General features: G+C 40.8%; 1 protein-coding gene across 5 annotated transcripts in view; it reads right to left on the bottom strand.

The window, feature by feature from the left end:
- Positions 1-14,611, bottom strand: part of rcan3 (regulator of calcineurin 3) — a 40,654-nt gene that overhangs the window by 4,845 nt on the left and 21,198 nt on the right. For all 5 annotated transcript variants that reach the window (XR_015089334.1, XM_086049726.1, XM_086049728.1 and 2 more), the window contains 2 exons: positions 2,562-2,735; positions 999-1,170 (listed from right to left, as the gene is read on the bottom strand). Coding sequence is in view for 4 of the 5 variants with exons in the window: in XM_086049726.1 (XP_085905852.1) it covers positions 999-1,170; positions 2,562-2,735 (346 nt within the window). In the remaining variant the exon portion in view is untranslated. The remainder of the gene's footprint in view (positions 1-998; positions 1,171-2,561; positions 2,736-14,611) is intronic.

The following is a 14,611-nucleotide window of genomic DNA, read 5'->3' as shown; positions in this document are numbered from 1 at the left end:
AACACTTCAAATAATAATGCTCAATAGTATCGCTTTGCACTACGTAAAAGAAGGCAATAAATAAAAATGTTATTTCAGTCTGATGTGACAAGCACAGGTGACTCAGAATGAAAGATTACGCTCTGCAGATTGCATGGCAGTTGCCACGGCGATAAGATGAGACAGAGGAAATTGGCCCTGAGGAACAACAACAGAACGACAGTGTGACGTCACCACCGTGAGCCAACAGAGGGCGGCAGTGCGCCGTGGGCTCAAAACCGACACCTCTCCGGACTCTGCAAGGGGAGCCACTTCCTGACTCCCTGCGTTGCCACGGTAACAGAGCAGCGCCATTGCCCAAACAGACGTCTCTTTGGAGGGACCTTCCTTGTGAGGACACTTTTAATACGTATTAGCTGATAAAGGGGGAAAAGGAATAACAACAGATAACAACAGAATGTTTGCTGGCATTTTCTCGAAAAGGTTGCCATCTGAAAAACGTGACTCATGTCTCATATTGCGCTCACATTTAGGAACGAGGCTGCCGCAAAGTCGCTCTATAATAGACACGATACGCCGATTACTGTACTTATTGGGTGCAAATAAAAACCAACCTCACTTTAACCATCATGGGAAGCAAAATAGGTAGTGCCAGTAATGATCTCAAATCAAATAAATAAATACAACCCTTTAATAAGACGCCTACCATTCACCATCCAAGTAATAATAAAGACAATTAAGATGATGGTACGTTCAACTTTGATTAAGCCTTGCAGCTTGTACCAGCATTCCGGACATGTTAATAAATGAGGGAGCAAATTAAATTGAAGGTGATACTGTGGCCTTAAACTTTGTAGCAGTAAATGTAGGAGTATTACACAGTGTTCATGGAAAGCCATCAGGGAGGAACGTCAACAAGTAAACGGTTACGATTCACCCAAGTCCAAATCCCTTGTTGCTCCTGGCAAGCGTCAAGTCATTTTCCGCTCCAAACTGCAGCCGCGTTGACGACAACTCACCCGGGCCTAGCTTGGCGACCGCGCACAGCAAATCGTAGTTGATGACGGGCGTGGCGTCATCACTCTGACTCCAGCCTACGGGCGGCGAGGCGGGCGGCGAGATCAGGAACTGTTTGACGGGCTGTGGGGGCGCCAGGTAGGATTTGTCGATGTCCTCGTCGCCATTTTGGACCTGGCGGCAGAAATGATGACGGCAAGTGTTTGATTTAACTTGCCCTCCTGAGAAGATTTCTTTTTTTTTTTTTTTCTCAATTCAGGACAGAATATAAGCAATTTATTTTCATCAGGTTCCCAGAGGCGCACCAAAGGCTAGGTTGACACCGCAGGCAAATGCGACCCAGATCGTATTTTTTTGCCCATATGCGACCTATATCTGATTTTTTTATGACAGTCTGAAGAATAACTGTTTGACGGGCTGTGGGGGCGCCAGGTAGGATTTGTCGATGTCCTCGTCGCCATTTTGGACCTGGCGGCAGAAATGATGACGGCAAGTGTTTGATTTAACTTGCCCTCCTGAGAAGATTTCTTTTTTTTTTTTTTTCTCAATTCAGGACAGAATATAAGCAATTTATTTTCATCAGGTTCCCAGAGGCGCACCAAAGGCTAGGTTGACACCGCAGGCAAATGCGACCCAGATCGTATTTTTTTGCCCATATGCGACCTATATCTGATTTTTTTATGACAGTCTGAATGGCTCAATTCCCATTTTTCCAAACGAGACCTGGGTCGCTTTCATATGTGGTCCTAGATCGGATACGTTTCCGATCTTTTCCAATGCGTTCGCGGTCTGAACGGCCAGGTCGCATATATCCGACATTGACGTCACCCGGAGCCCAAAATGCGCTCCGCGCAAGGCGGAGGGAATGTGCTGGGAGAAGGGGATCGGATCTGCAAAGTTGTTTTGAGTTTCACTATTAATTTAATATTTTTACTTTTATGGCGATTGTAGTAATTCAGCCATGTAATATGAACGCTTACACAAAAAAAAAAAATCGGATTTTTTCCCAAAATCCGAATTGGGCATTAAAACCTGCGGTGTGAACCTAGCCACAGATTGTTGCTTGGTGCTCATTTTTTCCCCCTTACCCACCAACCTCAGTCAGTGGTGGTTCTCGGATTTATTTTTAGGGGAGCCAACACTATATTTTAGGGGGCACCCAATTACTGCATTATTAATACATGAAGCCAACTGTAATATCTTGAAAAGTGTTCATAATGGCATGCAAATGGAAGTGACTGCGCTTTTAATATTTTCAAATGCGCCTTTACAAGAGTGTAAAAGCACATTCAACTTCAGTCTATGTGCAGCAAATGACGAGCTTTGTCCGTTGGCTTTTTATTAGCTTTCATGCCAAAACCTACATGAAGTCATTGTCTCTGCTCTAAAATCCTTAATCCTCTTATGATTACACACTGAGAGGCAAAACAAAACAAGCCATATAGATGATCGATGACAGTCCTATATAGACGATGTGATGCAGTTTGTCACACAATACATGACATACACCCAAGTGTGTATTTCTCGCTGTATAGTACGAGTGGTGTGTCTCAGCTCAAGCTCACCTGGGCAAAGTACAGTTTGAGCTTGCGGCCGTTGAACTCCGACTCGTGCAGCTCGATACGAGCGCGGGCGGCTGCCTCAGGCGTGCTGAAGTTGATCCGGACTCTTCGGAAGCTTTTGAACATCTGGAAGGTTGCTTGCTCGTCGTAGATCCGAAAGGCTGCCTCAAATCTCTCCTGTGAAAGAAACATCAACAAATAAGATGAGATTTGAACCTGTGCTTCAGAGCTTTGAGGCAGAAGTGCTAACCACTAGGGCGCCGTGATGAACAACATGCCCATATCATTACCCGGCAACTTAAATCTTGTAGGGCTACTCGGGGGGGGGGTCACTTAGGAGAACGCACTTCCTAAGCAGATGTATGAGAAAAATGCTCTTTTAAATATAGACAAAATATGTGCAAAATGTGTGCTCTTAATGTATTTTATTTATTACATTTCATTTTTATGACCCACTATCATAATCCAACCGCAAAGGGTTTGAAACAAACGACAAATTGCAAAGGGCTCAACTGCATTAAAATTACCATTCATGGACGACACAAAACCGCTGAACAAGAAAACAACATTAAGTACAATAACTCATTTTGTATATTTTTTTTCCACAAAAATCAACTCACTCAAACTTTTAACATTATTGAAGTTTTTGCGTTTGTCCTGTACATCATTCCTAAATACGAAAAAAAATATTAGGCCTACTCACAATGTAGTATAGGGCAGTTTAAGACCCACTGTAAGCACAACTAAGTCATGACTGCCATCTGGTGGTGATTAGTGATATTGCAGCTGCAGTTCAGCACCCACGGATTTATATACAGGTATTCACAATTTTTTTTCCAATATTCTGTTATATTTGGGATTTCCCCTGTTTTTTCCGGTATTTCCTTCCCCATTTTCCGTGGAAAACATATTGGACGTTTTATGAAGAATTTTACGGGTTTGTAAAAAAAAAAAAAAATTTAATTCTAAAAAAATAATAATAACCCCCACTCCCCACATTTTCATGGAAATTAATCAAGGGTCTGCCAGTTGCCCATTCCTGCTGTATTTTAAAGCAACCAATTGAACAGTAGGAAATTTACTCAACAAACCATCACAAGTTAAAATGTAATAACAACAATAACAATCTGGTGGAGACTAGCTGTTTCCATATTATTCTCCCTCACTTTTTTCACACTAACTGTATATTTTTTTAAATTTTAATATGATTGCTAGCATGGATCTTGAGGTGTAAAATTTGGTATGTGTAAAACAGTGGACTAGCAGTGTCTGCCTCAAAATCGACTTTGCCTTCGATTCTCGGCTTACGCTTACGCGGGTTCCTCGTCTCTTGCGCAAAGTTCAGCTGGGATAAGCTCCGGCTCGCCCGCGACATGAGTGAAGACAAGCACGAAAGAAACTGGATGGATGTGAATTTTTATATACAGTAGATTTTTCTACCTAGTCTTCAGTGCCATTTTAGTATGTTATGATATTACGAGTTGTTTTGCAGTATAACCTGTATTGTTTTTCCATGAGACGAGACGGCGCTAATATTGTTCAGTGATTCATCACCGCCTCCATCTGAGACTCAGACGTGACTTCTGCTGCCCTTCTTTCATTTTCTTTCCAGCTAATTTGGTAATGTTATTTCCAACTTCCTGTCAATTTTCTTCAATCTTTGTTTTTTTTTTTTTTTTTTTTAAATGTCAATGCCATTTCTTCTTTCCCCAACATTCTGATGTATTCGATGTATGCTATGTTCCTTCTCAGTGGCCACCCGCGTGGCCTCGTCGTCTGAGAACTCAATCAGGCAGCTCGGCGGGAGGTCGACAGAGAAGAGGCCGCTGGGAGCGAGAACTGCCGGCTGACTAATCAGCGGCGCTTCTCTTGTCGCCCCAGCCCGCCTTCTCCCTTCACGGCAACAAAAAAACAAAACAACACTGCAGTGAAATAGGGTCTGGTTTCCAAAGATGCCAACTGAATGAGGTGTTGTGATGAAGAACTAAATGATGCAGACCAGTGCCGTTTTACTGTAAGCACACAACAGCTCCAGTCCAGCCACATTCGTTTCACAACATCCATAACCCGTTTTTTGAACTGATCAGGGCGAGGTGAGGTACACCCTGGACTAGTCAGCCGCCAATCAAAATGCATATATAAACAATAGGGATGTAACGATTCACTCAAGCCCTGATTCAAATCGATTTGATTTTTTTTTTAAATAGCTACCAGGCATCCACAAACGCAATGCGCACTGATGTTTGGCGCAAAAGCATAATTTGATCTACACATTCAAAATGTGCTGTGCATCTGTAAGTGAAAAAATGGTTCAAGACATCGTTTTCTAGATGAAGTTAATCAACTTGATTTTTCGATTAATCGAATTGTTTAATCGATTCATCGGGGCAAACCGATTTTAGGTCGATTTTGGATTACTCGTTACATCCCTAATAAACCACCATTCATGCAAAAAGGTGAGAACTACCATTAAATTAATGAACCAATTTCAGGGTTAAGAAAAAAAGCTGAATTAATGAAACAAAGATTCCAGGAGTCTTGATAATGTAAATGCTCTGTGGCCAGGATGAAAAAACATTGTGGGTTGTATGTGGTCCTCAGGCACTTTGCCCACCCCTGGTTTAGATCATTGCACTGAGGTCTCACAAAATGAGGCTGACTTAGAGGCATATTTTGAGGCAGTATTAACTGGGTTTCACTTCCTGTATAAACGCATTCAGGTGGATCGAGATGAACCGGAGGTCGTCAGTGTCGCTCCCGCTCACTATCTCTGCCAGCTGCAGTGGGAATCTTGACTCTAATCTTAATTAAATGTGCACTATCGCTGAGAGTCAGTCCGTGCCTTCAGTCTTCCCATAAACTGAAAATAGTCCTGTGCGAATTCATCGCAATCCGACGAAACTCACAATGCCGGCGATGTCAAGATGTTCCATATCACCCCTAAGGATCCGGCGTAAGACATTTGGGAAGGTTTATCAGTTACAAAACAAGATCCTCGTGAGAATGTTGAGAATGCATTTAGTCAATCTATATAATACATGAGTTCCCCTTGAATTGAACTATGGAAACAAATTAAATAGATTCCACGATACAGATGTACCTGTAAATCTCGCATGTCTCTTGATTCAGGGTCATGACGATTGGAGATGTAGTGAGTGGTAGTAAGTGGATGAAGTTATTTTGGTATTATCATAATCCTTAAAAAAAATGTAGCATCTACTTCCACTTTTTCCTTCCCTTCTTTAGCCTACTGGTAACCAACTTTTCGTAAATAGAGGACGATTTGGATTTTTGGTGACTTGTCAAAGAGGTTTCATTTGGAGTTGGCGTTATATATGACAAGCGTTAGCTTGTCAGCATTAGCTTGTCATGCTAGCTAGGAGGTTGACCAATACCACGGAATAGATTCTGTTCAAGGTTTAGCTGTTAGGCCTCAATTTTCTCAGAAAGCTTAAACATTTGTAACCAGTGAAATTAACAACAGAAAGGCTAAGACTTGGTACAGGGTTCTTTTGTTTATAACATTACTGACATGCGAGGTTTCGACTTTACGAACGTCAAGCAATGAAATACTTTGCGCAACAGTGTAAGAATGTGGTCACGCAGCACAAGACGGCACGCTCATTTACCAGCATTATATTTACGGCCTGGACGTGTTTTCACACAAATATGTATAGGAATGATTTTTTTTTTTTTTCTCCAAGAAATTTGGGTTAAATCAAACTTAGTTGTAAACCGAGTATGTATTGACTTTTTGTTCCCTTGGGCTAAGGACGAAAATCCTGGATCAACTACACAAATTCACACAAAACATGACACAATCGCTTTCAGCAGACAACACAAGTTGTCCATTTTTAAGAACTGTGATTACTTGACTTGTTCCAAACAGTAGTGGTGATGAATGCAGCAGTCAAACGTCAGCGTATCAGCCGGCCGCTTTGAAAACTAGCCCTGAGACAGCTCCTGCGTCGCTCGCAGACGAAAATCGCACTACTACGTCTGACACACGCAGCGAGTGTAATGATTCAGCAAGCTGTGAATCACAACCGCGCTGCAGTGTGGCATTGTAATGAAAAAACATACTTTGCTTTTCTCACACACAGAACATATCTGAAATATGTCAAACTAGCCACAAGTGTGTCAGGATGTCTCTAAATTCACCTCGTATCACTCAGCAAGACCATTCAGAGTCTGCTTTCATGTTCACCAAGGTTCAGAAAAATGGACAAAATGTCTAATGAAAATAAAATGTAATAATAGTGAAAAATTGTGTGTAAACAGTAAATATAGCAGAAAACGGGATGCCAAACATTTGGGAGGATCACGTGGCATTTCCGGGTAGAACCATGAACAGGTGAGCTTTTCAGTGACTAACGGAAGATACATTCCACGGAAAAATACACAAAATAGGTGAAGTTGTGTACAGCAAACCACAATTAGGCGGGTTCACTGTATCCTGCTTCGCTGGGTTTTGTGTAAAATGCTAAAAAATTCCATATCCTCTGTTATAGCTCTGAAACCGCAATTTCACGGTCCATGATACACTGATGTCATAATCCACAGGGTGCATTCACCCCAAACAATTGTTTCTTAGCACGACTTGAAGCGGACGATGCAAAGATTGAGTTTACTGTACATCGCCACTTACCGTAGCTCAACAAACGGGCACACCTGCGAGGCCCACTTAGCTCTTATCCACCACGTAAATCTTCCATGAGTGCCGGCCAGCTCCTATGACTCATGTCATGGAACGCCATATGTGATTAGTGATAAGCGATGCACTCCGTCGAGCTAACTGGATGTTTTGGCACGAGGGGAGAGGTGGGCCAAGCTCGACGATCATGTTCCATCATATAACGTGTCATATTAACCCCCGAGATACACCAGTGCAACAAGCGGCGTGCAACAAGTGAGCGTGCTGATCACTAATTTATGTGATCTCAATGCGCGAGGTCGCCTGAGGGATTGGTGAAAAGGAGAGCGGGATTGAAGAAGAGAGGGGTGTTCGAGTTTCAACGGTTGAGAATAAGCGTCGGTCTGCGTGCTGACCCACTCCCTTTGTTCTCCTGGTTTTAATAGTACGTCGCATAAATAAGCATGAGCGCGATGATCTAAGGAGTCCTTTCAAAGTTTGCACGCTGAGTGGAACAGGACACCGGCTCGACGTTTATATTCCTTTGCTGAAATGACCAAACCGATCGTGGCTCAGCTTCAGAAAACAGGTGCGCTGCGATTGGTCAATAGCTGAGCCCTGCGCAACTGTGATGTCATTTTCAGTCGACAGAAGTGAAAAAATGGCCGCCGCCTGAGATGGCTAAAAACAGGTGGAGTTTGCTGCTTAACTCATATTCCACAAATGCGTGATTAATCAGAATGCCTTGTTTCAACTGGTGGGCCTGCATAGGACATATTCTTGACAAAAAATGTTTGGGTTGCCTTTTTAACTTTAAGATCTTGTTTACAAGCGTCAGTGGAGTGGTACAATAATGTTCTCAAAATTACATAACAGTAGTTGTTTTTTTTAAATCAATTTAGCTATGCTAAAGGACCATATAACACATTTAGAAATACTTAGTTTGAAATGAAATTTTTATTTGTGTTTGAAATGACCCCATTGAAAATATTTCTCGACAAGAAAAGTTTGCTGCTGTTCACTTTTCACCCATCCATCCATTTTCTGTTTATCCTCCCGACGGTCACTACTGATGTGAATTTGAGAAATGAAAACTGTTGATATGAAAAAGGAAAATTGTTACATAGTCATTTTTAATTGTTTAATAAAGCCCTTGCTCTCAAGCCTTGCATCAATATGCAAATTCATCTAAAATCGCCAGCTGAAGGGCACACACTCACAGACGGACAGAAACCTTGATGCAGCACCTGCTGCTGTTCGTGGCAGGACATCAGGTGAATGTGCTTGGAACAGCATGTCCTACTTTTCACTCCACAAGTATTCAAACCGCCTGGCTAATATGATTCATCTCAGTCAGAACTACACAGTCACAAATAAGGGTCCATGAATGCACCGCATCTGGTGAAAACTGTTCGAAATCATTTTCTATCCTCTATATGGTGAGTTCTGAATTTTGTCGTGTTGTTCAAATGTAGGACTAGGCAATAATTCCATATCAATCTATATCGCAATACACACATGATAATAAAATGCCTTCACTAAAATGTTTGATCGAAAAAAAAAAAATCAGGAAGCAAACCCCAGCATTCTGCGTGCTGTAGGCAGAGGCTACAGTATGGCGTTAGAGCTGTGCCACAATTACAAGCACCTAAGAGGAAATTTTGAGCACTAAAGTGTGTTTTGAGCGCAGCTGAGTCGCTGACTGCTCGTCTGCCGAGTGCGCGGACATGAAATAGAAGCAGCTGAACCAATGAAGATTAAGCGCACACACGCGAGTGCATGCGGTGTACGCACGCCAAAACAAAGTGTGGCTTTGCGTTGTTCAAATAAAACTCTTGCAATAAGGTCACATGTGCAAACTAACACCTCCGGAAGGATACATGGAGTAGAAGTCGAGGAGTTCCCTGTCTTTGACGCTCAGCATCCCCATGAAGTCACAGTCAATAACAAAACAACAACATGTCCTATGGCAATAATGAGCCCGCGAACAAGTTAAAGGGACGGTGGGGCCGTATATATATATATATATATATATATATATATATATATATATATATATATATACATATATATATATATATATATATATATATATATATATATATATATATATATATATATATATATATATATGTATATATGTATGTATGTATATGTATATGTATATATATATATATATATATATGTATATATATATATATATGTATGTATGTATGTATGTATATATATATATGTATGTATGTATGTATGTATGTATGTATGTATGTATGTATGTATGTATGTATGTATGTATGTATGTATGTATATGTATGTATGTATGTATATGTATATATATATATATATATATATATATATATATATATATATATATATATATATATATATATATATATATATATATATATATATATATATATATATATATATATTCCTTGAAAACTGGTTTTACTACTAGGTATTTTTCCTCTGGATAGTAGTTTATCTTTACCCTATTAACTTTTTCAGACTTTATTAGGTGGGTTTTTTTGTCAACCGATTACTTACATCGTAATACGCTTTTCAGCCATATAACCCAGTCCTGTAGAATGTGGAGTGAGCATATATTATTCCCCATACAGTGCCACATTGCATCTTGAAAGGTATACAGAAAAAAAAAGATTTCCTGTTCCCAGGGTATTGTTTGCATTCCAGCACGAATTGTGGCACAAAAATATATTTAATATCTGTTAAACAACAGAATGTATATAATAACACATGTTCAATACTTATTATGGAGGGTCCACCAGTAGATGTTAATCCGTTGTAAATATGTGACGGCAATGACATGATTAACGGCACATCAGAGTACTGTTCCAAAGTAGGCCATTTTTCATTTCACTGATGAGTCAACTAATTATGTAGTCCACTATATAAAAATCTCCAGATAGTAATTAGGGAATAGGCAATGAGTGGATTATTATGAACAGCCTGAATCGTTTATACTGTTAAGAGTATGCAGTATTCTGTAGTGGATATAAAAAAAAAAAAGTCTGCTATTACCCCTGCACAAATGCCAGGTTGCTCTGATATAAACTAAATGAGATCAACACACAGTAAATCATTTCAAACACTTTTCCCCAAGGTTAACATGACCTTTAAACTGTACGACTCAATTAGGGGCAAAATTATTTAATCTTTTATAGAGAGGAAGTAAAAATAAACAACTGCGATAACGTGATTACACTGGCAATGTGGCTGTGTTCAGAATTAACCAATCACATTCAAATTCGTGTTAAATGGGAGTCAGCTCACACTTGCCTAGATTTATGTGCCTCGAAATAAATTTCAGATGTTTTAGTGGGCTTTGCCTGACATTTTATTTTCCTTTCTATTGGGAGCCTGAACAACTGACTGGTATTTGGAACTGTTGACAATTCCCTCCACGTTGACTAAGCCCCCAGTTCCAGCTAAAGAAAAAGACCCTCGGTTCCACTACATTCTTGAATGTGTTGCAGGCTGTGAGGACAAGGTGTCAAACAGTCAACCTGGCTAGATGGAAGCTGCAAGGATTGTTGAAAGTGCTGAGCGAGCGCCTCTCTGAGTCACCTTTATGTAACAGCCAAGGTTTTCGCGGGCGGGATAAATTCCCAAGATTCAGACGACAGCTATAGCAAGTTGAGTGAAATCCGTTCGGATCCCTCCTGTGACAGTTTGTCCAGGACTCCAGACAGCATTGTACCATTCCACATAACACCGGTATGGAAACTGAAGTTTAAAACATTCAGATCGAGATTAGGGATTAATTCCCGAGATGCATTTTCCTTTATCTCACTCAATCCACCTCATACAAAACTGCTCCACTAACTCGCTAACTGGTACAATTTCGCCAGGATTTTTAAATATTATTTTGTTTTACTTCTTGATGAATCATAAAAGGGACATATGATGGAAAATTGACTTTTTAATGTCTGTATACAAATAGCTGCATCTCTGGAGCGCCTACCCACACATCAAGTGTGAAATTACACAATCAAATACATCTTTAGTTATCTTCCCATTTCTGAAAATGTGTCCTTGATTGAGCCGTTCTGCACTTTGGCTCATTAACATGATCATCACGCCCACACCAACCAAGTTCCAGAGCAGCCAAAGCACTATGAGGTCAAAGCTCAAAGGTAAGCAGAACTGCAGTGTTAACACAGAATAGCATTAGCTAACAATATTGACAGCATTAGCTTCTGATAATAACGTTACAACAATCTTTGTCCAAGTCGTCGGCATCGGAGTGACGGGTATTTGTGCTCAGCAATGAGCACCACTTACCACCTGCAACATATGTATGTGAAGGACCCTTTATGCATTTCAGCCCCTCGATGTTTTGGTGCACAGGTGTCAAACTGAGGGCCAGCAAGCTAAAAGCATTGAAGGAAGGCACATCACACTGAATATTCACAAATTGGATGCACACGCATGTATTTAAATGACAGAAGCGTAGTAGCGTATAGTACGGGGGCACATCGCAAACTAAGCGAGTCTTAGCGGAGGAAGGGAATGTGCTTGATTTGCTTCAATTAAGCGTAACGGTTCTCCAATTTCATTTTTCTTGCTCAAGGCATTCATTCATTACGTTTTGGCAGAACTATTTATTTTGCAATTGATTTTTTTTGTAAACCTATAGTCTTTGAGGAAATACATTATATTACATGCACCTGATTTCATTTTGCACACAGTAGGTTTAGTGGTTAACCAGTCTGTCTCACAGGCAGAAAATCCGGGTTCAAATCTCTGTCGCATTGTGTGTTTTTTTGTGTGTGTGTGTGTGTGTGTGTGCGAGTGTGTGGGTTCCTTCTGCATTCCAAAAACATGCATCAGGTTGAATGAAGACCAGGTACCCCGAAGTCAGCTGCTCTAATAAGGACAAGCGCTGTAGAAAATGGATGGAGTGATATTAATCGAATATATGGGTAGTTATGTGATCAACTAATTTTGAGATTATACATTTATAGCGGTTTCACTGATCCAAAAAAGGACAGGTGGGGAGAGACCAAACAGGAGAGCCCGCATGTTGGCACTGTGTGAATGCGGCTCAAAACGTAAAGCCTGCCGGTCAAGTGCGGTCGCTACAACAGTGACCCCGATGAGCCATCCGTCAGCAGGGTGCCCCCTGGCTAACGAGACAGTAATGGAAAGCTTTTCATCACAGGGGTATCAACGCACGAGTCACAACATGGGCGCGCTTCTGACACTCAATCACCTGAGAAGTCGGAACAGTTTTATTGGGGCGCGTCGATGAGGTTTGATATCTGACGGCATCATAATAAAATGTGCTAGCAGGAGCAAACGGGATTAAGGCGAGGTTGAGCTATGGTACAGTTCATCTAATGCTCGCGCTAGTGTCAACATGGGGAATCTAATTCTGTGGCAGACAGTGACCTCACAGCCTCAAGATAATGGATCAGTCAAGTGGTGGAAATAGGTGTAACGCAGGATTGTGGTTTGAGAATGTGCTTATGTAAAGACGGCGTCCGGTTTCCAACGTGTCGGGTTCACCGACAAATATCAGCGTTCATCCGGTTGCGTCAACACAAACACAGATGCCATAACACGTTTACTTTGCACGTACGGAAACACAACCCAAGTCCATGTAACTACAGAGATAGACTCCATACGTCTTTCTATACGGATACAGATAAATATACATACGATATACATACATATACATACATACATATATATATACACCTATATATACCTATATATATATATATATATAAGGGGCATAAAGGATGCTCCGATCGATCGGGCACCGATCATGATCAGCCGATCTTCGTGAAAAATTACGTGATCGGAATATTCGATCAAAGCCTTTTATTGCCGATCAACACAAACATTTAGACTTGCTGAAATCCTTGACCGTAATCCACATTTCGGTTGGAATCGCGCCATTTGGTATGACGAGATTAACAAAGCTTAATTGGGACATACAGAGGGTATATTCATGTTTTGGATTTTTTTTTTTTTTTTTTTTACCCTGCTTTGGAAAGTCAGTCATCTGTAACACGTGCGTGGATTTAGCTTGGTCTAATCCAGCGCCTCATGTTTCAATGAGATCTGGGTGAAAACCAACAATCTAGGTCACGGAGCCTCAGGGTGAGTCAAGGACGGTACGACAGTATAGTCAGAAATAGTGCTACTGAAATAATTATGTAAATTAATTTCGAAGGCACGCGGATCATCATTTTTAATTACCTTTAAGAACCAAACGGGAAGCAAAATAATTGGGAGAACTCTAAAACAGGCTGAATAAGGGCTCTCAAGGACCAGGCTTGGTCACCCCTGACGTAGAGATTTTCACAGTCAATGTTGACACCCATGCAGCTATTAGCATCAGTATGTTTTGTGCACATAGAAATGGCTACAAATGCACCGGGGAGGCCTATGAATGGGCCGAGCGTTTTATTGCGACGGGCTCGATACCTGGAGCAGCGAGACATATCGACAGGGGCTGACGCTCTCTTGGGGACAGTCTGTCCAAGACGGGAAGATTGAAATCAGATTACAGACCACTGGGACACATTAATCCTATTACCGACAATCTGGCCGTTATGTTTTTTTTTTGTTTTGTTTTTTGTATATTCGAGGTGGGAGCTTTTCCTGGTCAGCGCCACTTAGGCCGCACAGCCTGGCATTTCTTACATCACACACCTAACACGCAACAGTCACAGAGTTGTACAGTCAGCGTTGCAGAGACGCAATGAGTAACACAACATTGCATCAAGGTTCTGAGAGGCACCTATGTGGGGTACACTACAGATAGGTATCTTTAGGTTTTTAATAATACTACTACTCTTAACAGTACTGCTTATCAATCTGTTTTTTTAACGGTATTCTCATCGGTGTTTTTCGTTTAGAAAAACTAAAACATACATTAGAATCAATTCCTTGTCTTGCAATTGCATCATTGATGTAAAATACATCAAAACAATGCTTTACAAAATTATTATTTTTTGAACAAATCATTATTATATTGTTAAACATTATACTGTATCAGCAATTATTTAGTGAAAAAGAAAACACCTGGGGGCAGTATAAGACAGACAGACTGAACTTCTGTACATAGTCTCAGCTTCTCGCAGCTCCTCAGTACAGCACTAATATTAGTCATTCTTTGCGTAGGATAAAAAAGAAAAAAAAAAAGAACTGGGAAAGGATACAGCTCATCTGTCCCTTATGGAGGATAAGGGGGATAGAAAATAGATTGATGAATTTCCCCCTTATTTGTTCAAGGAGGTGTAGTCGGATGCTGATCTCTGATGTTGGTGATCAAACATTACTGGAGTAAAGATGCAATTTGGATTCAGGCTGGGCAAGAGGCAGCATGTCAGAGTACAAATCGAGTTATTACCCAGAGAAAACAATGTTTAGAGTGATTCTTTCAGAT

The sequence above is a fragment of the Filicampus tigris genome, chromosome 13 (assembly GCF_054856515.1).
Source record: "Filicampus tigris isolate MCC_2025a chromosome 13, RoL_Ftig_1.0, whole genome shotgun sequence".
In the NCBI taxonomy this organism is placed as follows: Eukaryota; Metazoa; Chordata; class Actinopteri; order Syngnathiformes; family Syngnathidae; genus Filicampus; species Filicampus tigris.
This window is presented reverse-complemented; position numbering and strand designations above follow the sequence as displayed.